Source organism: Symphalangus syndactylus, chromosome 13, assembly GCF_028878055.3.
Source record: "Symphalangus syndactylus isolate Jambi chromosome 13, NHGRI_mSymSyn1-v2.1_pri, whole genome shotgun sequence".
NCBI classification, from domain to species: Eukaryota; Metazoa; Chordata; class Mammalia; order Primates; family Hylobatidae; genus Symphalangus; species Symphalangus syndactylus.
Genome location: NC_072435.2, coordinates 41,758,724 through 41,786,417, shown reverse-complemented (window position 1 = coordinate 41,786,417; position 27,694 = coordinate 41,758,724). Strand labels below are relative to the sequence as shown.

The 27,694-nt window shown below is 49.8% G+C and overlaps 2 protein-coding genes across 2 annotated transcripts in view; one reads left to right on the top strand and one right to left on the bottom strand.

The window, feature by feature from the left end:
* The window catches only part of CYP4F22 (cytochrome P450 family 4 subfamily F member 22), a 43,411-nt gene extending 22,353 nt beyond the window's left edge, over positions 1-21,058 (bottom strand). Inside the window, exons 1-4 of the mRNA XM_055239250.1 lie at positions 20,972-21,058; positions 6,151-6,257; positions 4,351-4,573; positions 71-215 (exon numbers count right to left, since the gene is read on the bottom strand). Coding sequence (XP_055095225.1) covers positions 71-215; positions 4,351-4,572 — 367 coding nt within the window. The 5' untranslated portion in view covers position 4,573; positions 6,151-6,257; positions 20,972-21,058. The remainder of the gene's footprint in view (positions 1-70; positions 216-4,350; positions 4,574-6,150; positions 6,258-20,971) is intronic.
* Positions 1-26,150, top strand: part of LOC129459690 (putative zinc finger protein 861) — a 250,172-nt gene extending 224,022 nt beyond the window's left edge. The window contains exon 5 of the mRNA XM_063616473.1: positions 26,131-26,150. The gene's annotated coding sequence lies outside the window, so the exon portion shown is untranslated. The remainder of the gene's footprint in view (positions 1-26,130) is intronic.
* The last annotated feature ends 1,544 nt before the right edge of the window (positions 26,151-27,694 follow it).

Here is a 27,694-nt window from a genome sequence, read left to right as displayed (position 1 = left end):
GCCTAGAATCTCTCAGATAGGCTCTGGGAGTTGAGGACTCAACCATAGCTCGGAGGCCCAGCCCACGTACCTGAGGCTCCCAAAAGGGGCTTGATGTAATCAGGGTGCACCAGAACCAACAGTGGCAGGACAGGTCCCATCCATACCAAGAGTACATGGTGCATGCTGTCCAGTACCTTCTTCTCATCTTGAAGGCCCACCTCATTTGGAAGGTACTGCAAGAGGTAAGGGAGGAGCAATGAGGAGGTACCCAGCCCCAGCTTCCCCCACTGCCTTCCTCCTGCCACCACCTGTAGTCTCAAAACAAGCCCAATAGTGCTACATGATGATTTTAGGCAGTTGGCTGCACCTCCCTGGGCCTCCATTTCCTCATCTGAAAAAATGGAGAAGAATCAACTCTCCCTCTGAGGGCAGTAGAAAGGATTCATGAAATAACAAAGCAAGAGCCCCAGCATAGGCCTGACCCATGGCTGATGTTCAATAGCTAAAAATAGTAGCCAAGTGTAGTGGCTCACATCTGTAATCCCAGCACTTCGGGAGGCCAAGGCAAGCAGATCACCTGAGGTGAGGAGTTCGAGACCAGGCTGGACAACATGGTGAAACGCCGTCTCTACTAAAAATACAAAAATTAGCTGGGCTTGGTGGTGGGTGCCTGTAATCCCAGCTACTCAGGAGACTGAGACAGGAGAATCGCTTGAACCCAGGAGGCAGAGGTTGCAGTGAGCTGAGATCATGCCATTGTACTTCAGCCTGGGCGACAAGAGCAAAACTCCACCTCAAAAAAATAAAAATAATAAGATAAAATTAGCCAGGCTTGGTGGGACATGCCTGTAGTCGCAGCTACTCAAGAGGCTGAGGCAGGAGGACCACCTGAGCTTGGGATGCCGAGGCTGCAGTGAGCTATGATCACACCTCTGCACTCCAACCTGGGTGACAGAGCAAGACCCTGTCTCTTAAAAAATAAAAATAAAAATAGTAATGATAAACACAATAATGATCATGGTTGGCATTTACCAAGTACTTGCTATGTGAGTAATAAGATGTTACTACTGCTGTTATCTTTACCACATACAGGTGCCTGCACTGTGTTGGTCACCGTGGTGGAGACTTTTCATGTACTGGCATATTTGATCAGCACAAGAACCCTATGAGACCGTTGCTATTATTTTCCTCATTTTATTTTGTTCAGCAAGGTCGAATGGTTTTTCTGAAGTTGCAAGTTAAGTAGGTGACTGTTCTGGTTTAGGCTCCCCCAGAAGGAAGTCCTGAGACAAGGGTTCTAGGGCAGGTAGTTTATTTGGGGGATGATCCCCAAAAACATGGGTAGTGAGATAGGGGAAGAAGATCACCAGTAAAGGAGGAGTTGTCAAGGAAATTACCACCAAGGGCAACCAGGGCTCAATCCCACTGGGGAGCTTTGGAGGACAGAGTAGCGCATTGCATCTCAGAGTCATTCCACCTGAGGGCAAGGGAGCTGGGGTATTTATACACCAATGCCCATCAGTCATTGGTTGAGGGTCACTCCTGGGGGCGTTAATTCCCAAGCTCACAGAAGCAACAGTGGCAGGACAGGCACTGGGACTCTAGGCATGCACCACCAAGCCTGGCTAATTTTTAATTTTTTTGAAAAAACTGGGTCTTGCTATGTTGCCCAAGCTCGTCTCAAACTCCCGGGCTCAAGCAATTCTCCTGCCTTGGCCTCCCAACGTGCTGGGATTGCAGGTGTGAGCCACTGTGTCCAGCCTTTATTTCACCTGCAGAGTGGGCTCCAGCCACCAGAGACAGCCCCTAGAATGCAGGAGCTGGCAGCCGGACGTCAGGCCACTGCATCCAAAAGTGGGTTGAGAGGAATATGGGCAAGCTTTGGCAACATCTGCAAAGTTAGTACCTGAACCTAGGCCACCTAGCTACAAAACTGCACTTCCTCACCTGCTGTATGAGGCAGGAAAGCTTCAGGCTCAACGTCAGAAAAATCCAAGTTCAAACTCACCCTCAGCAGCTGTGTGACTTTGAGCAAGCCACTTAACCTCTCTGTGCTCAAATCTATAAAAGTATGAATCCATGAAATAGGACAGATCCATCCCCACTTCACAGGCTGTGAGAATTAGAGAAGAGGTCAGAATCAAAGGAGCCTAACCCAGTGCCTAGCCGGTGATAAGGCTCAGCAATTGCCAAATGAGTCAACCAAAAAATGACTCCTCTCTAGCTCCTGTGTCTCCTCTGTCAGGCTCAGCCCTGATCATGTCCACACCCAGGGCTCAACTGCAGCCTCACCCAGCCCCCATGGGCCCAGGAGCTGGGCTGGACAATGTCAAGGCTGGGCTTTAGAGCTGGCCCTGGCCAACTCCTCTAGGCACTAGAGCCTGGTCACTCCCTCTAGGACAACAATCAAACCCAGAGAGGGCTTTCTAGAGTAAGGGCACTGGAGATGGGGCATGAAAAATGAGTAGAAGTTGATCTAGCAGAGAAGGATACCTGGACAGAGAGTACAGTTTTGGCAAAGGCCTTGGAGGTGGGAGCCTTGTTATAGGAGTGGGAAGTGATTTTATGGAGCTAGGGAGGGATGGTGGAACAAATGAGGAGGATGGAGGTTGGAGCCAAAAGGGCCTTGAACACCAGCCTTTTTCTGAATGGCAATAGGGAGCCATGGAGGCTGTGTGAGCAGGGGCAGAGATGTGGTTGGATCCAAGAATCCCTCTGGGGCCAGGATGGGAGATGGACTGAAGGGACGAAACTGGAGGTAGGAACTCAAGGAGGAGGCTGGACCATGGACCAGCAGTAGAGGGTAAGGCCTGAGCAGGGGTAAGGGATGGAAGAAATGAAGGAGAAAAGTCCAAAAGGGAAAGTCCAGCCTATCTCATCCAGAAAGTAGAGGCATCAGAGAGTAGAACTAAAAACAGGGAGGCTGAGCACGGTGGTTCACTTGAGGTCAGGAGTTTGAGATCAGCCTGGCCAATATGGTGAAACCCTGTCTCTACTAAAAATACAAAAATTAGCCAGGTGTGGGGGCATGCGCTTGCAGGCTTGCAGTCGCAGCTACTTGGGAGGCTGAGGCAGGAGGATCCCTTGAGCCCAGGAGGTAGACGCTGCAGTGAGCCATGATTGTACCACTGTACTTTAGCCTAGGTGACAGAGAAAGACTGTCTCAAAAAAAAAAAAAAAGGGAAAAGTCCAGCCTATCTCATCTAGAAACTAACTACAGAAACTAGAGGCGTCAGAGGGTAAAACTAAGATCAAGGAGGCTAGAGCTTGACAGGCTGGGTTTGAACCCCAGCTCTGCCACTTACAAGCTGTGTGACCTAAGGTCAACTACTTAACCTCTCTGTGCCTCAGTAATCTTACATACAAAATGGGGCTAGTCATGGGACCTACTTCCCAGAATTGTCAAGAGAACTGAATGAGTTAATATTTGCCTGGAAAAATACTTGGCACGTATCTGCAAAATTAAAAAGGACTCGGCAGGCTGAGGCCAAAGGATTGCTTGAGCTTAGGAGTTCAAGATCAACCTAGGCAACATAGCGAGACTCTGTCTCAAAAAGAAAAAATTCAATGCAATAAAAGGGTAAGAGTCCTGACCTGGGACCACAGCGTTCAAGGGAGAAGAGTGGAACCACATCGGGAATAGGATGTGTTCCCCTCCCCTCCTCCATCACTGCCCTGGGACTCCAAACTCCAAAGGTAAAGGTACCTATTGTACAGTGATAGCTATAAAATTATAGAGAGAGTTCTCTTTTTTTCCTTAGAGAGACAGGGTCTCCCTAGGTCACCCAGGCTAGAACGCGGTGGCGCAATCATAGCTCACTGCAGCCTCAAACTCCCAGGCTCAAACAGTCCTCGCGCCTCAGCCTCCCAAGTAGCTGGGATTACAGTTGTGTACCACTGCACTCAGCTAATTTTTGTAATTTTTCTTATAGAGATGGGGGCTCACTGTGTTTCCCAGGCTGGTCTCGAACTCCTAAGCTCAAGTAATCCTCCTACCTCAGCCTCCCAAGTGGCTGAGACTACAAGTGTGCACCACTACACCCATATAATTTTTGTATTTTTTGTAGAGATAGGGTCTCACTATGTTTCCCAAGCTGGTCTCAAACTCCTGGCCTCAAGCAATCCTCCCACCTCAGCCTCCCAAAATAATTCATCTTTAAAGTTAGTTCTGCCTTCTCCCAGCTGTGTGACCTTGGGTAAACTGCTTGCCCTCTCTGAGCCTCAGCCTCATACTCCATCATATAAATCTGCTGCTAGCCCCAACCGGATTCTTGGGAGGCTGTGGGAAGCCAGCAGGCCCACCATCCTTACCTATTACCCTGCACCTGCCCAGCCCAGCTCAGCCCAGTCCTGCCTGGCCACACTTACCATGCCCAGGTGGCCCAGCAGCCAGTTGCGCCGGGGGGGCTGGGGGAAGCAGCGCAGCCGGCGGCAGGTGATGTAGAAGCTCTGGCAGAGCCTCAGGAACCGCAGCAGCAGGCGGAACAGGAAGAAGAGCAGGAAGAGGAGAAGGGTGGACACCGCGTATATGCGGAACGCCGTCTTCTCCAGCCCCAGGAGGTGTAGCAGGCGGTCTGTGATGGGCAGCATCCTGGGGACACACAGGGACAGGAGGTCGGTGCCATGCACAAGATGATGACCCGTGGGGTAAGGCATGGTGTGCCTAGTGCACAGCAGGTTCCCAGCACACACGAGTTCCAGACACCAAGGATACCTCTTCATCCCCCTGCCGTGATCTCCAACCAGCTGGACAGATGGATGCACTGGGGGCCCTGCTCGTATGCTCTCAGCCTTGACTTTTACAAGGTCACCCTCTTGACTTCTCTACCACAAGGCATTCTTTGCCCACGCATAGCCGGTCAGGCTGGGAAACCAAGACACCCCTCCCAAAGGAGCAGCTCTCAACCAATGACTGAGGCTCATTGGTGGATAAATACCCCAGCTCCCTCACCACTTGGGTGCAATGACCCTGAGATATAGGCTTCCCCAGTGAGATTAAACTCCAGCTGCCCACAGTGGAAACTCCCTATTGGCCACGTCCTTTCCCCCTCTTTCTTTTTCTTTTTCTTTTTTTTCAGTTGAGACGAGATTCGCATAACACAAAATTAATTATTTTAAAGGGAATAATTCAGTGGCATTGAGTACATTTACATATCATACAACTACCACCTCCATCTAATTTTAGGATTTCTTTCTTTCTTTCTTTCTTTCTTTCCTTCCTTCCTTCCTTCCTTCCTTCCTTCCTTCCTTCCTTCCTTTCTTTCTTTCTTTCTTTCTTTCTTTCTTTCTTTCTTTCTTTCTTTCTTTCTTTCTTTTTGAAACAAGGTCTCCTCTGTCACCCAGGCTGGAGTGCAGTGGCACAATCATGGCTCACTGCAGCCTTAACCTCCCCAGCTCAAGCAATCCTCCCACCTCAGTTTCCCAAGTAGCTGGGACTACAGGTGCATGCCACCAGGCCCAGCTAATTTTTGTATTTTTTTGTAGAGACAGGGTTTTGCCATGTTGCCCAGGCTGGTCTCAAACTCCTGGGCTCAAGCGATCGGGACTCCCACCTTGGACTCCCAAAGTGCTGGGATTACAGGCGTGAGCTGCCTCGCCCAGCTGGTTTCAGAACATTTTCATTATCCCAAAACAAAACCCCATTCCTGCTAGTAGCCACTTCCCATTCTCCCTCCCTGGAGGCCCTGGCACTACTAATCTGCTTTCTGTCTCTATGTATTTAAGTATTCTGGATATTGCATATAAATCTATTAAATGCTATGCAGCCTTTTGTGTCTGGCTTCCTTCACTCGGCATCCTGTTTTCAAGGTTCATCCACATTGTAGCATGATCGGAGCTTAATTCCTTGTACTGCTGAGTAATATTCCATTGTATGGATATTCCACATTCCTTTTTTTTTTTTTCTTTTGAGACATGGTCTGGTTCTGTCACTCAGGCTGGAGTGCAGTGGCATGATCACGACTCGCTCCAGCCTTGACCTCCCAGGCTCATGTGATCCTCCTGTCTCAGCCTCCTGGGTAGCTGGGACTACAGGTTCATGCCACCACACCTGGCCCCACATTTTCTTTATTCATTCATCTGTGGATGGACATTTGGGCTGTTTCTACCTTTTGGCTATTATGAAATATGCTACTCTGAACATGTGTGTACATGTATTTATCTGAGTACCTGTTTTCAATTCTTTTGGGTTCAATTTCTTCTTCCTTGCTGGTATTTTCTGTGATTACTCCCCGAAAAAATTACTTGCACTCAGGTCCTTGCTTTAGGGCCAGCTCCTAAGGAACCAAAATAAAGCAGTTAGGTAACCACAATATTAATAAAACAGTGAGCAGACAGGAAGGGCTTGTCATCCGCCGTGCATCACCATGCTCTGGGCAGTACCAGCCTCATCTCAGGAAATCTGATATGGTTTGGATCTGTGTCCCCACCCAAACCTCATGTTGAACTGGAATCCCCAGTGTTGGAGATGGAGTCTAGTGGAAGGTGATTGGATCGTGGGGGTGGTTTCTCATGAATGGTTTACCACCATCCCCTTGGTGCTGTCTGCCAGATAGTGAGTGAGTAAGTTCTCGTGGGATCTTGTTGTGAGTTTTTTTGTTTTTTGTTTGGAGACGGAGTCTTGCTCTTGTTGGCCAGGCTGAAGTGCAGTGGTGCGATCTCGGCTCATGGCAGCCTCTGCCTCCTGGGTTCAAGTGATTCTCCCACCTCAGCCTCCCAAGTAGCTGGGGTTACAGGCACCCGCCACCATATCCAGCTAATTATTTTTTGTGTATTTTAATAGAGACGGGGTTTCACCATGTTGGCCAGGCTGGTCTTGAACTCCTGACCTCAAGTGATCCACCCACCTCAGCCTCCCAAATTGCCGGGATTACAGGCATGAGCCACCACACCATGCCTCACTTAGCTCTTCTGCCAGCCAACGCCAAACCACATTTTCCATGCAGAAGTGAAGTTTGTTGGCCGGGTGCAGTGGCTCACACCTGTAATCCCAACATTTTAGGAGGCCAAGGTGGGCAGATCACTTGAGTTCAGGAGTTCGAGACCAGCCTGGACAACATGGCAAAACCCCATCTCTACTAAAAATACAAAAATCAGCCGGGCATGGTAGCGTGCGCCTATAATCCCAGCTACTCGGGAGGCTGAGGCGGGAGAATCGCTGGAACCTGGGAGGCGGAGGTTGCAGTGAGCTGAGATCATGCCACTGCACTCCAGCCTGGGCGATAGAGTGAGACTCCGTCTCAAAACAAAATAAAAATAATAAAAATAAAGAAGTGAAATTGCTTTTTGAGAAGGGTCTCACTCTATCACGCAGGCTAAATAGTGACCCTAAAGAGTACTATCACAGCTCAATGCAGCCTCGACCTCCCAGGCTGAAGCAATCCTCCCACCTCAGCCTCCAGAGTAGCTGGGACTATAGGTGCGCACCATCATGCCCAGCTAATTTTTTCTATTTTTTGTAGAGACAGAGTCTCATGACGTTACCCAGGCTGATCTCAAATTCCTAGGCTCGGGCAATCCTCCCACCTCTGCCTCCCAAGTGCTGAGATTTACAGGCGTGAGCCACCTCACCCAGCTGCAGAAGTGAAATTTTTATTAGTTAACACTTCCTGGGAAAACAGCTAGGTGGGTCATCATCAGATTTGAAAATCCCAATTGGGATGGATATTATGACTTAAAATACAGACTACATGACCAGTCTTAAGATGGTTACAATTGAAACAAAAAACAGAAAATAAATGTAGATGAGGATGTGAACAAATTGGAACTGTTGTGCACTGGGGAAAACCATATGGTGGTTCCTTTTTTTTTTTTTGCGACAAAGTTGCGCTTTTGTTGCCCAGGCTGGAGTGCAGTGGCACAGTCTCAGCTCACTGCAACTTCCGCCTCCTGGGTTCAAGCAATTCTCATGCCTCAGCCTACCGAGTAGCTCGGATTACAGGCACCCGCCACCGTGCTGGGCCAATTTTTGTATTTTTAGTAGAGACAGAGTTTCACCATGTTGGCCAGGCTGGTCTCGAACTCCTGACCTCAGGCCGTCCACCCACCTCCACCTCCCAAAGTGCTAGGATTACAGGCGTGAGCCACCATGCCCGGCCACTGGTGGTTCCTTTTAAGATTAAACAAGCTGAGTGTGGTGGTGCATGCCTGTGATCCCAGCTACTCTAGAGGCTGAGATGGGAAGATTGCTTGAGCCCAGTTGTTCAAGGCTGCAGTGAGCTATGATCGTGCTACTGCATCCCAGCCTGGGTGACATAGGGAGATCCTGTATCTTAAGAAAAATTAAAATTGAAATTAAACATACAATTACCCTATAATCCATCCATTCTACTTCTGGGGATATACCCCAAAAGAATTGAAAGCAGTGTCTCGAAGAGATATTTGCACACTTATGTTCAGAGCAGCACAAGTCATAATCACTAAAACGTGGAAGTAGGCTGGGCGGGGTGGCTCACGCCTGTAATCCCAGCACTTTGGGAGACTGAGGGGGCAGCTCACCTGAGGTCAGGAGTTTGAGGCCAGCCTGGCCAACATGGCGAAACCCCGTCTCTATTAAAAATACAAAAAATTAGCCAGGTGTGGTGGCAGGTACCTGTAATCACAGCTAATGGGGAGGCTGAGGCCCAGGAATCGCTTGAACCTGGGAGGCGGAGGTTGCAGTAAGCCGAGATCCAGCCACTGCACTCCAGCCTGGGTGATACAGCGAGACCCCGTATCAAAAAAGAAAAAAAAAAAAAGGTGGAAGTAACCCAAGTACCCACCAACAAATGAATGTATAAACAAAATAGGATCCATCCATATAATGGAATATTATTTAGCCTCCAAAAGGAAGGACATTCTGACACATGCTACACCAGGGTTGAACCTTGAGGGCATCCTGTTCAGTGAAATAATCCGATCATGGCCGGATGCGGTGGCTCCCGCTTGTAATCCCAGCACTTTGGGATTACAGGCTTGAGCCACCGCGCCTGGCCGAGACTTTCCTTTTAAATGCATGCGTGTACTTGTGCACGCGCACACACACACACAGACACAAACATACACGATGAACACCTGGATTCTATGTCTGCCTCCTCACTGATTGGCTATGTGGCCTGGTCCTCAGTTTCCCTGTTTGTACCTGGGGGTAACTATAAAAAGATGATCTCTGGGTCCACACCAGTGTGACCTTTTCGTCTGCAGCCCAGTCAGGGGGTGTGGGATGGGTGTTACCATTTTGGCAGGCCCAAAAGTGCTGAGAGGGAGTCAACATATTCAGCCAACAGGGGTCACATGAATCATCACATCCACCCCCAGGAGCCACCTGGCTGCAGTTCAGTTCCCATTCCAGCCACCACAATCCCCTTTCTAACAGCCTGCAACTCCCATGCTCTAACACCCTCCATGGCTCCCTACTCCCCTCAGCCTGACATCCAAAGCCCTTCAGGAACTCACTCCTGCCCATCCTCCACTTCAGCCTCAAAAAGTCCCCTCCAGTGAGAATTGAACAATGAGAACACATGGACACAGGAAGGGGAACATCACACTCCGGGGACTGTTGTGGGGTGGGGGGAGGGGGGAGGGATAGCATTAGGAGATACACCCAATGCTAAATGACAAGTTAATGGGTGCAGCAAACCCACATGGCACATGGATACATATGTAACAAACCTGCACATTGTGCACATGTACCCTAAAACTTAAAGTACAATAATAAAAATAAATAAATAAATAAAGATACCATTGAGTAGCCTAGAAAAAAAAAAAAAAAGTCCCCTCCTCTGGCTAAGCACAGTGGCTCACATCTGTAGTCCCAGCACTTTGGAAGGCCGAGGCGGGTGGATCACTTGAGGTCAGGAGTTAGAGACCAGCCTGGCCAACATGGCAAAACCCCGTCTCTACTAAAAATACAAAAATTAACCGGGCATGGTGGCAGGTGCCTGTAGTCCCAGCTACTCGGGAGGCTGAGGCAGGAGGATCGCTTGAGCCTGGGAGGCAGAGGTTGCAGTGAGCTGAGGTCGCACCACTGCACTCCAGCCTGGGTGACAGAGTGAGACTCTGTCTCAAAAAAAAAAAAAATTCCCATTCTCAGTCTGCTTTGAGCCCTTCTTTCTTCACCCAGTTTGTAAATGTTGGGGCTTCTTAGAGCCACGTTGTCTCCCCTTTCCTCTGTGCCCACATCCTGAGGATCTCACCCCTCCCGTGGTTTCAGAAATCTTATCTCAAAGGCAATTCCCACGCCTCAGTGTCCAACCCTGCCAGGTCCAGCCAGCTCCTGAACATCCCCCTGAGGGCATCTCCTAGACCCTCAGATTCACCTCACCCTCTTCCTTCCCCTTTCAGCCACATCCAGTCTGTTGCCAGGTCCTGCCAGTTGTCCATCCTAAACATCTTCAGAATCCATTCATCATTCTCCATCCCCATCATCCCAACCCACATCAGGCCAGCACTGCAGTGGCCCCTTCCTACTGGTCCCCTGAGTTCTATCCTTTCTCCCTGCAAGAAGTCCATTCTGCACACACAGACAGAGGGATCTTCCTCAAATTAAATCAGATCATGAATCTTCCCTGCTCAAAATTCTCCCATGGCTCCCCACTTTGCTCTAAATGAAATTTAGACTCTTTTGTTTTCACGTTTTTTCTTTTTTTTTTTTTCTGTGTTTTGTTTTGTTTTGTTTCTTTTTTTTTAAGACAGAGTCTCACTCTGTCGCCAGACTGGAGTGCAGTGGCACGATCTCGGCTCACTGCAAACTCCGCCTCTCGGGTTCACACCATTCTCCTGCCTCAGCCTCCTGAGTAGCTGGGATTACAGGTGCCCGCCACCACGCCCAGGTAATATTTTTTTTTTGTATTTTTAGTAGAGATGGGGTTTCACCGTGTTAGCCAGGATGGTCTCGACTCCTGACCTCGTGTTCCACTTGCCTCAGCCTCCCAAAGTGCTGGGAATACAGGCGTGAGCCTCCGCGCCTGGTCTTTTATCACGGTTTTTCTTTTTTTTTTTTTTTTGAGACGGAGTCTTGCTCTGTCACCCAGGCTGGAGTGCAGTGGCGCGATCTCGGCTCACTGCAAGCTCTGCCCCCTGGGGTTCACGCCATTCTCCTGCCTTAGCCTCCCAAGTAGCTGGGACTACAGGCACCCGCCACCACGCCCGGCTAATTTTTTGTATTTTTAGTAGAGACGGGGTTTCGCCGTGTTAGCCAGGATGGTCTCGATCTCCTGACCTCGTGATCCGCCCGCCTCGGCCTCCCAAAGTGCTGGGATTACAGGCGTGAGCCACAGCGCCCGGCCTCCTTCTTTTAGAGACAGGGTCTTACTGTGTCACCCAGGCGGAAGTGCAGTGGTGCAATCATAGCTCACTGCAGCCACAAACTCTTGAGCTCCAGAGATCCTCCTACCTCAGCTTCCCCAGTAGCTGGGACTATAGGCATGCACCACCATGCTCAGCTAATTTTTAAATTTTGGGTAGAGTTGGGGTCTGGCTATGTTGTCTAGGCTGGTCTTGAACTCCTGGTCTCAGGCAATCCTCCCACCTCGGCTTTCCAAAGTGCTGGGATTCCAGGCATGAGTCACCTCATCCAGCTATATTTAGACTTTTTGTGGTGGACCACAATAGCCTACATGGCCCACCCCTGTTGATGCCTCTAGCCCTGTCTCCCACCACCCTCCTCCTCACTTGCTCACCTCGGGCCACTCCAGGCCACTCCTTCCACAGGCCAAGCAAGTTCCCGTCTCAGACCCTTTGCACATTCTGTTCCCTCCATCCACATGCCTTTCCTTAGCTGTGCCCACACCAGCTCCTCATCCTCCAACCCCAGCTCTGCCCTGATGGTCCACTCCTTTGCAACACAATCAGCCACCTCCGCTCAATCACTCTCCAAACAATCACTGAGTGCCTGCTATGTGTGATGATTTTCACTATCATTCACCCCATCTTCCCAGTAAGCCTTAAAGAGAGCTGGAAGACTTCTGAGTGAAATCACAGCTAGAGCCCCCAACCTCCACCCAGGAAAATCCCAGCTGAAATCCCAACAAAGGAAATGTCTTACGGAATGAATGAAATGGGAAAGAATGGGGATAAGAGAAGGTGCCAGCCCTAGAGAGGGATCCCTGCTCCAGGTGGCTGGGTACATGGGGAGATGGGTGCCTGGGGAGGGTGAGAGAGGGGAGTTGTGGAGCCCTGTGTCCGCTTCACCACCCTGTCCCTGCTTCACCACCCTGCCCCCATACCAGGCATGGGCTGAAGTCCTTCCCAGGACAAACAACCCCCGGCTCTGCCCCCAGGCAGGACCACATGTTGTGAGTCCCCAGTTGGGACACTCTCTGGAAGCCTCCAGTTTCTCCACTACAAAATGGGAATCATGACAAGAGGTCCACCAGATGCCCATAGGAAGACCACCATGAATGGTACATTGGGGAAGTCCTATACTGTCCACAGCTGGGGTCCTCCTGTCCCTCAAACAAGAACACTTCTGTCTGGCACCCGCAAAAAAAAAAAAAATAGTGCAGCCACTGCAGGGAAACCCTAGAATTATCATTTGAGGTCGGGCATGGTGGCTCACACCTGTAATCCCAGCACTTTGGGAGGCTGAGGTGGGCGGATTGCCTGAGGTCAGGAGTTCAAGACCAGCCTGGCCAACATGGTGAAACCCCATCTCTACTGATAATACAAAAAATCAGCCATGTGTGCCTGTAATCCCAGCTGCTTGGGAGGCTGAGGCAGGAGAATTGCTTGAACCAGGGAGTCAGAGGTTGTGGTGAGCCAAGATCGTGCCACTGCACTCCAGCCTGGCAACAGACTCCATCTCAAAAAAAAAAAGAATAACATCTCTTCAGGCCATGTATCCCATGGACCTCTCACGAGACCCTCTGAGCAACTGGACTATCTTTCCAGAGTCCAGGGAATCCAGGTTGAATACAAAGACTTCCCCAAAAACAACAAGAATGAATTTGTATCGCTTATCCATTGCTCCTCTCAGCCGCCTCTGATCAGCCATAGTGTTATAAGTAAAATGTTTATTCAGAAACAGAATGCTTGTTCCTCGGTACTGCAAGTAAAAATCAGCATTCAGATAATAAGTTTTCTCAGCAAGGCAATTTTACTTTCTGCACAAAGGGTGCTCCTTGCAGATGGAATAATGGTGAGAGCACACCTGAACAAAGGAGGGAAGCAATTTTTATCCCTTAATGCAGTTTGTCCTTGCTACTGTGTCCTGTCTCCATTGGCTGGAGCAAGACCTCACAATCTAAATTAAACCCAACTGGCTACTAATTTAAAACTTTCCTAAATAGGTAAAGGCGATAGAGAGCAAAGGAAAAGAGGAAGTTGCTTGCAAAAGGACTTAGAAAAGTAATAATATTTCCAAATAAGGAAAGGGCATAGGCTGCGAGCTGGGACACGCCTGTGAGCACATCCAGCACAGATATCTTGGTTAAAGTACAAGGGCGTAGAATGTACTATGTGCCCGTGAGCATGTCTAGTACAAATATCTTGGTTAAAGTACAAAGACATAGAATGTACTTATTCCCTTATATCTAACACATAGTATTGGCAAGGATGTTGAGTCCTGCTATGATATGGCTGCACTGAACATCTTTCTCTTTTTCTTTTTTTTTTTTTTTAAGACAGAGTCTCAGCCAGGCACGGTGACTCATGCCTGTAATCCCAGCACTTTGGGAGGCCAAGGCGGGCAGATCACGAGGTCAGGAGATCACGACCATCCTGGCTAACACAGTGAAACCCCGTCTCTACTAAAAATACAAAAAAATTAGCCTGGTGTGGTAGCGGGCGCCTGTAGTCCCAGCTACTCAGGAGGCTGAGGCAGGAGAATGGCGTGAACCTGGGAGGCAGAGCTTGCAGTGAGCCGAGATTGCACCACTGCACTTCAGCCTGGGTGACAGAGCGAGACTCCATCTCAAAAGAAAAAAAAAAAAAACAAGAGTCTCGCTTTGTCACCCAGGCTGGAGTGCAGTGGTGCTATCTCGGCTCACTGCAGCCTCTGCCTTCTGGGTTCCAGCGATTCTCCTGCCTCAGCCTCCTGGGTAGCTGAGATTACAGGCATACGCCACCACACCTGGCTAATTTTTGTACTTTTTAGTAGAGACGGGGTGTCACCATATTGGCCAGGCTGGTCTCGAACTCCTGACCTCAGGTGAACCACCCACCTCGGCCTCCCAAAGTGCTGGGATTACAGGCATGAGCCACTGCACCCGGCCAGCTGCACGAAACACCTTAAAGTTGCTGTCTGAGTTGGACTAACAAAGTACAGAGACGCCAAGAACACGAAATGGATCAATGTGTGTGGGAGGTGCTGAACCTTTTCTGGCCATGAACCATTATAAAATCCCAACATATATACTGAAAATATTAAAACTGCTTTGAAAATTTGGAATTTCTGATACCTCTAGTGGGCCGAGAGACATGGTGGGTAAAGGATGTGGGCAGCAGCAGGGAACACAACAGAGGAGGCGGCTGTGGCCGGGCTGGACTGTGCTGGGGTTTGTTGTGACGGCCACTCGGTGACCTGGCTGTCCCTACGCAATAGCAGCTGCCTTTGGGGAAGAAGGGCTGCCCAGCCGGCTGGCTCTCCTGGGGCACCAGCAGATCCACTCCCTGGGCACCTTCCTGTTTGCTCTTTTTTTTCCCCCCGTGTGAAAGAAGAAACGGAAAGCATGACCCATTCTCAAGCTGGCTCAGTTGGGACAAACCCTGGACAGCCATACCAGAGAGAGGCCTTCAACCAGCCCCAGAGCTAAAAGCACCAGAGAAAATCAAATGCTTCCTATTCAGCATGACCTAACTTCTAGTGTGCTACGGCCCCACCACTTCTGTAGTAGCCACACCATCACCACTGCTTTCTCTTACAGCAGTGATCTGTATTCTTCGTTTCATTATTTTCTTTTTATTGGTATGACACTATATAAAATTGTCTTTCTTTCCCTTCCTTCCTTCCTTCCTTCCTTCCTTCCTTCCTTCCTTCCTTCCTTCCTTCCTTCCTTCTTTCTTTCTTTCTTTCTTTCTTTCTTTCTTTCTTTCTTTCTTTCTTTCTTTCTTTCGAGTCTCACTCTGTCATCCAGGCTGGAGTGCATGGCACAGTCTTGGCTCACTGCAACCTCTGCCTCCCAGGTTCAAGCAATTGTCTGCCTCAGCCTCCTGAGTAGCTGGGATTACAGGCACGCGCCACCACACCCCGCTAGTTTTTGTATTTTTAGTAGAGATGGGGTTTCACCATCTTGGCCAGGCTGGTCTTGAACTCCTGACCTTGTGATCCACCCGCCTTGGCCTCCCAAAGTGCTGGGATTACAGGCATGAGCCACCGTGCCCGACGACACTATATAAAATTTTCATTTGAGAGTTTCTCAACTGTATCTAGTTATATCGCACAGTTTGGAAACTTTTCTGAGACTGACTTTATCAATAATCTAACCGACAAAGATCATATCCATGTGTATGTAGTTAGACATTTTTATTTCATTGACTAACCCAGCACCATTTCAGTGATGCAAATTATGTGCCCTATGGTTCAGCTGAAACAGTCCTGGACTTTCAAAAACCTTGAATAAGTCTCCCACAGTTGTATAAATTGGACAATTTAGGAATTTTAAACTTTAGATGATCATTTGCTTCCATTTTTATTTTATTTTTATTTTTGTTAATGCAAACAGGACTTAAACAAATGAACTTTGATCTCCATTTTAAATATTATTTTAAAAAATCTTGTATCTATACATACAGCTCTTGAGGACTTAGCTTTCACTACACTACAGGATATGATCTCCATATAGTTCCCATAAAACTGCAGACTGATTTTCCAGAGTGCTCGACACTATTAATTACATATCGATTAGGGCTGAAAAGAATGACCTATGTTTCTCTATACAGCTGTGTTGCTTTCGATGCAGTGTTACCGTACACAGAAGTGTGTGCAGTGGGCCAGGCGCAGTGGCTCACGCCGGTAATCCCAGCACTTTGGGAGACCGAGAGGGATGCGGATTGCCTGAGCTCAGGAGTTCTCGACCAGCCTGGACAACACGGTGAAACACCATCTCTACTAAAATACAAAAAATTAGGCCGGGCGTGGTGGCTCACGCTTGTAATCCCAGCACTTTGGGAGGCCGGGGCGGGCGGATCTCGAGGTCAGGAGATCGAGACCATCCTGGCTAACACGGTGAAACCCCGTCTCTACTAAAAATACAAAAAATTAGCCGGGCGAGATGGCGGGCGCCTGTAGTCCCAGCTACTCGGGAGGCTGAGGCAGGAGAATGGCGTGAACCCGGGAGGCGGAGTTTGCAGTGAGCCGAGATCGCACCACTGCACTCCAGCCTGGGTGACAGAGCGAGACTCCGTCTCAAAAAAAAAAAAAAAAAAAAAAAATACAAAAAATTAGCAGGGCGTAGCAGCATTCGCCTGTAGTCCCAGCTACTCAGGAGGCTGAGGCAGGATAATCGCTTGAACTCGGGGGGCGGAGGTTGCAGTGAGCCGAGATCATGCCACTGCACTCCAGCCTGGGTGACAGAGCGAGATTCCGTCTCAAAAAAAATAAAAATGAAAAAAGAAGTGTGTGCACTGAGGCTCTGTGTGTGGTCCGTATGGGAAGCCTGGTACCCCTGCGAGTTAAGTACTGCCTCCATTCATTGTTTACGCTGGAGTTTTTCTCCTCACGGAATGCAAGTAAAACTTAGTGTTTGTCACCAATAAATGGTAATACAAAAAAAGAGAGAGAGAGAGAGAGAGAAGCTTTGAGGACCCAGGAAAAATGGCGGCAGCCTCTGGAAAGGGCCTGAAAGAACTCGGGACAGGGGTGGAAGGGAAACTTAAGTTTACTGTCCAGTTTTCTAGCCCTTTTGGTTTCCTATACCATGAGCACATGTCACCCATTCAAAAAAATTAATCAATTATAAAAATTCATTAGTTTACTGCATGACACAAAGAGTGAATCCTAATGTAAACTATGGAGTTTAGATAATGGAGGAAAGGTATCGGCCGAGTGAAGTGGCTCATGCCCATAATCCCAGCACTTTGGGAGGCCAAGATGGGAGGATCACTTGAACCAAGGAATTTGAGACCAGCCTGTGCAACATAGTGGGACTCCATCTCTACTAAAAAACAAAAAAAAATCAGGCCAGGCATGGTGGCTCATGCCTGTAATCCCAGCACTTTGGGAGGCTGAGGAGGGAGGATCACTTGAGGTCAGGAATTCAAGAGCAACCTGGGCAACATGATGAAACCCTGTCTCTACCAAAAAAAAAAAAAATAGCTGGGCATGGTGGTGGATGCCTGTAGCCCCAGCAACTTGGGAGGCTGAGGCGGAGGTTGCAATGAGCCAAAATCTTGCCACTGCAGTCCAGCCTGGGGGACAGAGTGAGACTCTATCTCAAAAAATAATTTAATTTAATTTAATTTAATGTGCACTTTTGACTTCAACAGGCCTGGGTTCAAATCTCAGCTCTCCTATTCCCTAGGTTAGCAGCCTTGGGTGAACCCAGTCCCTGCCATCAGCCTCCCTTTGCCAATCTGTGAAATGGGTTGATAATAACAGGACCTACCCCCTATGGTTGTTTGGGACGGCTCAGTGAAATGAGGCATGGAAAGGCCTTGTCACGTAGCTCACAAAATGTTAGCCATGATGACTACTCCTATTGTTGCTATTTGATAGAAGTGAGAGCAATTTAAAGGTGGCACCCTCAGAATGTTGTGGGCTGCTGGCACGCCCACTCCCTATCTACACTGGCCCCCGATCTCATCCAGTGGGCCCGCCTTGGCAGAGGTGGCCCTGCCCTGCCGGGGCCTGCATTGTCTGGTGGTGGTGAAAGCCAGCGACTGGCTCCATGTCCCGGCCCACGCCCAGGGCACGCTGGTTTGTCAGGTTGGCCCAGCCATTCGCCCGCTGAGGACTTGTTATACAAGGTGTGTGGGCTCCCAAGAAGGAACAGAGGGCACGGACCCAGGCCGATGCCAGGTACCAGATACATGCCTCTTCTTGAACTGCAGGGGCTGGGACCAGCCAGGAGCCTGACGGAAGAGCACCCCAACGCTGGCCCCATCACCCCACATCCCAGCCCTCCTTTTCACTCCAAGCCTGTAGTCAAGGCAGCCTGCCCCCGTCCCCACTGATTCATGGTACCACCTTGACTTCCTCAACATCAGAGGGCTGGCTTACCCCAGAGACTCACATATTCCCCCAAAGTGCCAGACCCCAGAAGGCTGGAGCTGAGAGGGGACTTCTAAGTTGTTTTGTTGTTGTTGTTGTTGTTGTTTGTTTTGTTTTTTAGACAGGGTCTTGCTCTGTCCTTCAGGCTGGAGTGCAGTGGTGTGATCTTGGCTCACTGCAACCTCCCTGTTCTGGGCTTGAGTGATCCTCCCACCTCAGCAGCCTGAGTAGCTGGGACTACAGGCGCCTGCCACCATGCTCAGCTAATTTTTTTAATTTTTTTTGTTAAAAAAATTAATATAGGGCTGGGCGAGGTGGCTCACGCCTGTAATCTCAGCACTTTGGGAGGCCGAGGTGGGAGGATCACCTCAGGTCGGGAGTTCGAGACCAGCCTGACCAACATGGAGAAACCCCATCGCTACTAAAAATACAAAATTAGCCGGGCATGGTGGCAAATGCCTGGAGTCTCAGCTACTCAGGAGGCTGAGGCAAGAGAATAGCTTGAACCCGGGAGGCAGGGGTTGCAGTGAGCCGAGATCACGCCATTACACTCCAACCTGGGCAACAAGAGAAAAACTCCATCTCAAAAAAAAAAACATATATATATATATATTATCCCTATATTCCCCAGGCTGGTCTCAGCGTCCTGGGCTCAAACCATCTTCCGGCCTTAGCCTCCCAAAGTGCTGGGATTACAGGCGTGAGCCACCATGCCCAGCCTGGCTTCTAGGTCTTGAGTCTCCACTCAGCACTAAATTTCTAAGGTTCTGAGAAAGAGCTTCAGAGTCATTTATGACTAATGAGGGCAGGGCCAAGTTGGCAAATGGGGTAAAGGACACAGTCCTATCGCAGCTTTGATCATATTCAAACCTTTTGCTAATAATTTCCTTGGCCCAAAGGGGATCCTGGCAGAAAAAGAAGTTTCAAAACCACTAATAATCTAGACCATTGCAGGGTTGTAATTGTTTCTGCCCACCATTCCAAGTGTGGCCACACCTGGACATGAGCCTCAGAAAAGATTCTATAAAGGTCTGTCTCTTTGCTCTGTGATCTCGGGTGAGTGTCTGCACCTCTCTGAGCCTCAATTTCTTCATCCATTAACACAGAAGCCCTTTTTACCCATCTCATGGGGCTACAATTTTTGATCAATGATACCTCTCATTACTGCTGGTGCTGCCATCATGTTCATTATTGTGACCTGGCCATCTGGGGTTTGGAGAATCAGGTCCAAGTTTTATCAACAAAGAGAGATGAGTCAGGCGCAGTGGCTCATGCCTGTAATCCCAGCACTTTGGGAGGCTGAGGTGGGTGGATCACTTGAGCCCAAGAGTTCAAGACCAGCCTGGGCAACATGGTGAAACCCCATCCCTACTAAAAATACAAAAATTAGACAGGAGTGGTGGTGCATGCCTGTAGTCCTACATACTCAGGAGGCTGAGGTAGGAGGATTGCTTGGACCCAGGAGATAGAGGCTGCAGTGAGCTATGATTATGCCACTGCACTCCTGCCTGGGTGACAAAGTGAGACACTGTCTCAACAACAACAACAACAAAAAAAGAAAAACAAAAACAAGAAAGAAAGAAAGAAAAAAATGAGAGATAGGTCCCATTCCCTGAATTCCTCTCAAGTCATCCAAGCCCCTCTGCAGATACCAACCTGGGTCACCGCCAGACATCAGGCCAGAGTTAATGTTACTGTTCAGAAACCCAAGCTGGGCTATTTGGTGATGCCGGGGACATCGGAAAGTGGACCGGGACTTTGGGGTCAAACAGGGCTTGTTTTTTCAAATCCCAGCTCTCCCACTGGGCACTGGGTGTCCACAGGCACAGGCTTCTTCTGTCTGGCCCTCAGTTTCCTTGCCTGTAAAACGAGGGTGGTAGGGAAGATTTGGGGAGGTTCCTCCTCTCTGGGGTTTGGAGTTACTCAAGGAGGAGTTTGATGCTGCCAGCCCTGGCCTGGGCACAGCTCCAGAACCCAGAAATAAGGGGTGGGGCAAGGGGCACAGGGTAAAAGGAATTTCGGGTGCACAGCCAGCCCTGGCCATCTCCTTTGCCTACGGGGCGGTGAGACACACAATGAGTGCATGCATGAGGGGTGAGCGGGCAGATGAACCAGGAGAGATGCCCTGAGCCTGGGCCTTTCCAGCCTGCGATTCCCCAGGTGGCCAGCCTCCGCCAACTTTCATACCCAGGCTGGGCCAGGCCCCTGGGAGGCCAGAAAACATCATCCTTCCAGCATCTATCAGACGAACATCACCTGGGACCAACCCCAGGACCTCACACAACCCTCAGTGCCAACCCTCGGGGCCAGAAGAACACCGTCTTTTCATAGAGGGGCTCTGCGTCTGGCATGGATGGGCAGGGGGTCCTTGATAGCAGTTGGACCACAAGCCTAACCCCATCGGTTGAATGTACTACAACCTCCCCATCAAGACAACGTGCAGTGGTGAAATCTCAGGGCGAATCCCTATTCAGCCCCAAAGAGGCGTCCCAGGGCGGGGCTTGAACCCATGTGGGTTGTCCTGACCACCAGAGGGGTCTTTTGGAGGCCCGCTCCCCATCACAGATACCCAGAGAAAAGGATGCGCCTAGGACTCCGAGGCGCACACAGGAAAAAAAAAAAACAAAAAACTCACAAATGCAGCAAACGTCGGGGACACACCCACGTGCCCTTCTCCCCACGAGTGCCCCGGGCATGCAGCCCCGTCCTGGGTCCTGGGGGGTCCCCGTGGCCGGCTGCGCCCCGCCCGCCGCCGCGCGCAGACCTTCGCCCTTGCCCCGCCAGCACCGAACCGCGCGAGCCTCGGGTTCCAGCGCAGCGCCGCGGCCGCGCTCAGGTTACAGCCCTCACCACGCGCGCACTCACCCGCGGGTCTCAGCCTCCTGCCCTCGATCCGGATCCACCGGCGCCACTACTAGGATCTGACCGCGCCGTCCCACGGCCCAACCCTTTAACCCCGCCCGGCCGTGCCGAGGGGTCCGCCCCCCCGGGACACCCCGCCCCGGGCTCCCGCAGGGTTCTGGGCGGGGACGCCAGGGCTGCCCCCAGAAAAGGAGAGAACAAGAAATAGGTGTGTGGAGGGGTGGAGACAGATGGAAAGGGAGAGAGAGAGACTGAGACTGACATGGAGAGACGGAGAGAGACAGAGACTTGGACACCTAGAAGTCCCAAACCATCAGGCTCCCTGCCTTCCTGCCACTGCTGGGCCGCATTAGCGCCCAAGTCCCGCTCTGGACCACACTCCTCCCACACCAACACCCCCCATGGCCCTTGCTTCCAGGTTTGCTCCCAAGCTTGGACAGCGATCCCTAAACCATCACCCCCTGGGGCCCCACTGACCCCCCGAGAAGCCTCCTCTGGGGCCCTTAGGAATTCCCTGGCTCCACCAGTCCTTGGGAACCAGCCCTTCCCCTCTCTCTGGATCCTGGGCCTAACCTCTCCCCCGCACCCACCCCTGGAGGCTCTGCAGCCTACAACACTCTCTTCCTCCAGGAAGACCTCCAGCCTCAACAAGCAGCACCAGACTGGTTCTGCTCCCCCGCCCCACACCCCCACCACTCCTTCCCACCCACTGCCAGATACCTTGACCCTCTGGCCAGGATGTTGTCCTTGGCCAACCCATCTGCTCCAGATGTGTCCAGACAGAGTCAGCTCTGCCTCTGAATGTGTCTGTCCTCCTGAGTCGGCGGGTGGATGTGTGGCTGACCTCAGCACGTGGGCAGACAGGTGAGAAGACAAGAATCTCCACTTGCCCCAGCAGGTGATAAACTTAGAAGACTTCCTTATCCCTCTTTTTTCTAATAATAAGCTCTCATTTGGTGCTGGGCCCTTGGGAAGAGGGCGTGGGAGGTGTGGGGCATGTCTCCTGGTGAAGAAGAGGAGACACAAGTAATTGAAGTTTTGCTGCTTGGAGGAGGCAGACGTGAGGTCAGGGAAGGCGACATGGAGGATGTGACATTTGAGCTGGGACTGCAGGGAGAGGTTGGATTTCAGCAAGTGCAGGAGAGGGGGTAGGGCTCAAGCACAGAGAAACTGGAGGGTGTGACTTGGCAGGTGACTTTCCCTGGCCTTGGAGTGTGAGAGGTGTGGAGGCTGGAGGGATGCAGGAGTTGACTGCGAAGGCCAGTTTGAATGGCTGGGTCTTGATCTGGTGGGCAGTGGGGAGCCATGGATGGTGCTTGAGTAGGGGAGGTGCCCCCTGTTAGTTGATTGGTCTCACTCTGTCATCCAGGCTGGGGTGACTCCTGGGCTCAAGCCATCCTCCTGCCTCAGCCTCCTGAGTAGTTGGGACTACAGACACATGCCACCACACCCAGCTAATTTTTTTTTCATTTTTTTAGAGACAGGGTCTCACTATGTTGCCCAGGCTGCTCTCAAACTCCTGGGCTCGAGCCATTCTCCCAACTCCTAGAACTTTTAAAAAAATTATTTATATTTATTTGTGTCTTTAATTTTTTTTTACTTCTGAGGAAGACCTCATTTTATTAATTTTTTATTCATAATTAATGCAGCATGAAAGCCTATTTTTTAGGGATATGAATTTTGTTTTGCCAGTAATTCTGGCCAAGGGGGAGCTTACTAGAAGCACTTTGGAAAATGCAGAGATTCACATAGAGTGAAGTTTGAGAGGGACCCCTCCAGTGGCTGCAGGGGACAGAGACAAAGGGTGGGGGTAGCGGAGACCCAGGAAGGGGTTAAGGATGAGGTCCCGGAGGTCATCTCCATTGGCCACTGGCTAAGTACGGGGTTCTAGGGGAGAGAGAAGGAAAAGAAGGCATCTGCCTGGCTTCTCTGCTCTCAAAGAGCTGGAGACCAGGAAGGAAGAGTAAGTGAAACGGCCTGGAGCACTACGAGGGGCTTCGTGGATGTGTGGCCTTGGGCTAGTCACATGACTGCTCTGAGCCTCCATCTCCCTATGGATGAAATGCAGAAGAAGCCCATGTGATGAGGTGGTGTTCAGCCCCACTCCTGGCACAGGGCACAGGCTGGACAAACATCAGCTGTTTGAGTTTGCAGTTGATTGGGGCCATCCCAGCAGAGCAGAGTTTTCCACCAGGGAACGTTTAGCAACATCAGGAGGTCACACTGCTGGGTGGGGGGTAGAGGTGGGCGTGGGGGAATTCGGGGTGTTGCAACTGACATCTAGTGGGTGAAGGCCAGAGATGCTATTCAACATCCAGAACACCCCCACTCCCAAAGAATAATCCAATCTCAAATGTTGACAGTGCTAAGATTGGGAAACCATGGGTCACCTTCAGTCTAAAAGTCTCATGGGATGACATTCAGGAAGGCACCCAGGAGGCATTTGGGCTCAGCGTGAGGGCACCTCCTGAGAATTGCATCTGTGAGTCACCTGCCTTGGGAAGATGGTGGATGGCATGGCAGTAGGTCAGCGAGATCATTCAGGAGGGAGGTGGGCAGAGAAGAGGAGGGGAGGGCAGAAGTGGGGATCACAGCCACCCTTTTTTTTTTTTTTTTTTTAAGATGGAGTCTCGCTCTGTTGCTCTGTTGCCCAGGCTGGATACAGTGGCACAATCTTGGCTCACTATAACCTCCACCTCCCGGGGTCAAGCGATTCTCCTGCCTCAGCCTCCGGAGTAGCTGAGATTATACAGGTGCCCACCACCACGCCCGGCTAATTTTTGTATTTTTAGTAGAGATGGGGTTTCGCCGTATTGGCCAGGCTGGTCTCAAACTCCTGACCTCAGGTAATCCACCTGCCTTGGCCTCCCAAAGTGCTGGGATTACAGGCATGAGCTGCCGTGCCTGGCATTTTTTTTTTTTTTTTTAATGAAACGGAGTCTTGCTCTGTCACCCAGGCTGGAGTACAATGGTGCTATCTTGGCTGACTGCAACCTCCACCTCCCGGGTTCAAGCAATTCTCCTGCCTCAGCCTCCTGAGTAGCTGGGATTACAGGCTTGCGCAACCATGCCCAGCTGATTTTTGTATTTTTAGTAGAGACAGGCTTTTGCCATGTTGGCCAGGCTGGTCTCGAACTCCTGACCTCAGAGATCATAGCTACATTTATAGAGAGGGCAGGCAGCAGCACAGAGCTGGAGCTGGAGATGGAGTTTGCCGAAGAGTAGTAATAGGCACCATCATTGGCACCTAGACGTCAAGGAACCCAGGCTCTAGAGCTGTGTAGTTCCCATGCCACCAGAGCCCTCAGCCTGCCACAGCCCAGGGCTCAGTGGGATGAGGTTGAAGTGGGAGGGGAGGAAGCAGAGGCTGTGGCTGGACTTGGGAAATCGTAGTAGACAGCTGTCTGGGAGTGGACGCGGCAGGTCATGGCAGGGAGTCAAAGATAAAAAGAAGAGGGATCTCGCCATACCCTGCTGGTGGCAACGTAAAATGGTTCAGCTGCAGTGGAAAACAGTTTGGGAATTTCTCAAAAAGCTAAGCAGAATTACCATAGGACCCAGATATTCCACTCCTAGGTATATACCCACAATAACTGAAAACAAGTACTTGCCAGGTACAGTGGCTTACAGCTGTCATCTCAGCACTTTGGGAGGCTGAGGCAAGAGAGCATCGCTTAAGCCCAGGAGTTCCAGACTAGCCTGGGCAACAACATAGCAAGACTTCATCTCTACAAAATATAAAAAAATTAGCTGGGCATGGTGGTGCGTACCTGTAGTCCCAGCTACTTGGGAGGCTGAGGTGGGAGGATAGCTAGCTTAAGCCTGGGAGGCTGAGATTGCAGTGAGCTGAGATTGTACCACTGCATGCCAGCCTGGCTACAGAATGAGACCCTGTCTCAAAAAAAAGAAAAAGAAAGAAAGAAGAGAGAGACAGAGAGAGAGAGAAAGAAAGAAAGAGAGAGAGAGAAAGAGAGAGAAAGAAAGAAGAAAGAAAGAAAGGAAAGAAAGAAAGAAAGAAAGAAAAAGAAAGAAAGAAAGAAAGAAAAAGAAAGAAAGAAAGAAAGAAAGAAAGAAAGAAAGAAAGAAAGAAAGAAAGAAAGAAAGAGAAAGAAAAAGAAAAGAGAAAAGAAAATAGTTACTAGCACGTAATTGTAGAGGAGTGCTCGGGATAGCACGATGTATTATAGCCAAAGGTGGAAACAACCCAAATTCCACCAGCAGATGAATGGATAAACAAATTGTGGTCCATCCATACAATGGAATATTACTCAGTCATAAAAAGGAATAAAGGCCGGGCGAGGTGGCTCTTGCCTGTAATCCCAGCACTTTGGGAGGCCGAGGCAGGTGGATCACCTGAGGTCAGGAGGTTGAGCCAGCCTGGCCAACATGGTGAGACCCTGTCTCTACTAAAAATACAAAAATTAGCTGGGCATGATGGCGGGCACCTGTAATCCCAGCTACTTGGGAGGCTGAGGCAGGAGAATCACTTGAACCCAGGAGGCAAAGATTGCAGTGAGCCAAGATCGCACCACTGCACTCCAGCCTGGGGGACAGAGTGAGACTCCGTCTGAAAAAAAATAATACGAATAAAAATAAATAAAGCCCTGATCCATGCCGCAGTGTGGATGAGCCTCATAAACATTGTGCTGAGTGAAAGAAACTAGACACAAAAGGTCACACAGTGCATTAGTCCATTTATATGAAATATTCAGACTAAGTGAATTCACAGAGACAGAAAGTGGAGTAGTGGTTGCCAGGGGCTGGGGGAGGGGGGATGGAGAGAGAAGCCCATACCCAGGGGGAGTGGTTATAGGACCTCCTTTTGGGGTGACAAAAACACTGGAACTAGATAAAGGTGATAGTTGTACAACATTGTGAATGCACTAAATGTCACTGAATTCTACACTTTAAAGGGTTAATTTTATGTTATGTGAATTTCACCTCAATTTTTTTTTTTTTTTTTTTTTTGAGATAGAGTCTCACTCTGTTGCCCAGGCTGGAGTGCAGTGGTACGATCTCAGCTCACTGCAAACTCCGGCTCCTGGGTTCAAACAATTCTCGTGCCTCAGCCTCTCAAGTAGCTGGGATTACAGGCCTGTGACACACACCCAGCTAATTTTTTTGTATTTTTAGTAGAGACGGGGTTTTGCCATGTTCGCCAGGCTGGTCTCGAACTCCTGGCCTCAAGTGATCCACCCTCTTCAGCCTCCCAAAGTGCTGGGATTACAGGCATGAGCCACCGTGCCTGGCCTCACCTCAATTAAAATATATAGTTTATATATATATATATATAAAATATATAAAATATATATAATAATTATATATATAATAATTATTATTGGGAAGTCGAGGCAGGAGGATTGCTTCAGTCCAGGAGTTCAAGACCAGCCTGAGCAACATAGCCAGACCCCATCTCTACAAAAAAATAATGTTTTGTAAAATTATAAAAAATAACAAATTAGTCAGGCATAGTGGTACATGCCTGTAGTCCCAGCTACTCAGGAGGCTGAGGTGGGAGGATGGCTTGAGCCCAGGAGTTTGAGGTTTCAATGAGCTACAATTGCACCACTTCACTCCAGTCTGAGCAACAGAGTGAGACCCTGTCTCTAAAAACAAAAGAGGGCCAGGCGCGGTGGCTCATGCCTGTAATCCTAGCAGTTTGGGAGGCCGAGGCGGGCAGATCTCCTGAGCTCAGGAATTCGAGACCAGCCTCATCAACATGGTGAAACCCTGTCTCTACTAAAAATACAAAACTTAGCGGGGCGTGGGGGCTCACGCCTGTAGTCCCAGCTATTCGGGAGGCTGAGGAAGGAGAATCACTTGAACCCGGGAGGCGGAGGTTGTAGTGAGCCAAGATCACGCCATTGCACTCCAGCCTGGGTGACAGAGTGAGACTCCATCTCAAAAAAAATAAAAATAAAAAAGAACTCGGCAGGAAACAGACCGAACACTTAAGTTGGGTAATTTGAAGAGAGTTTAATAAAAAGCACTATTTTCAAAGGGATAGTGCAGCACACCGGGGACTGGTAACAGCTGAAATTAGTTACCACCCCTAGGACCTGGGACCAAGGAACTAAAGTTGCTAGAACCTGGACCAGACAGGGCTATGCAAAGAGATCCACCTGTCAAGAGTTCTGAACCTCCGGTGGAGGGACACAGCCAGCCTGCATGGAAAGAAGATGAGTTACAAATACCCTAATCTCACTTTCCTCCCTCCCTCCAATGCCTGCTATGGCTCCCTGTTGTTTCAACCCAACTGGAAGCCACAAGACAAAGGAGCTCATTGAGTGGTCCATATACATCAGCCTCCTGGGACACAAAAACAGTGAGGCAGAAAAGTGGAAATAGAGTAGGTGATATCAGAGATTTCAAACAAAGAAAGCAATTCAGCCGGGCATGGTGGTTCATGCCTATAATCCCAGCACTTTGGGAGGCCAAGGCAGGCAGATCACCTGAGGTCAGGAGTTCGAGACCAGCCTGGCCAACATGGTGAAACCCCGTTTCTACTAAAAATACCAAAAAATCAGCCAGGCATAGTGGCGCGGACCTGTAATCTCAGCTACTCGGGAGGCTGAGGCAGGAGAATCGCTTGAACCTGGGAGGTGGAGGTTGCAGTGAGCCGAGATCATGCCATTGCACTGCAGCTTGGGGAACAAGAGCAAAACTCTGAAAAAAAAAAAAAAAAAGAAAGAGAGAGAGGAAGGAAGGAAGGCAGGCAGGCAGGCA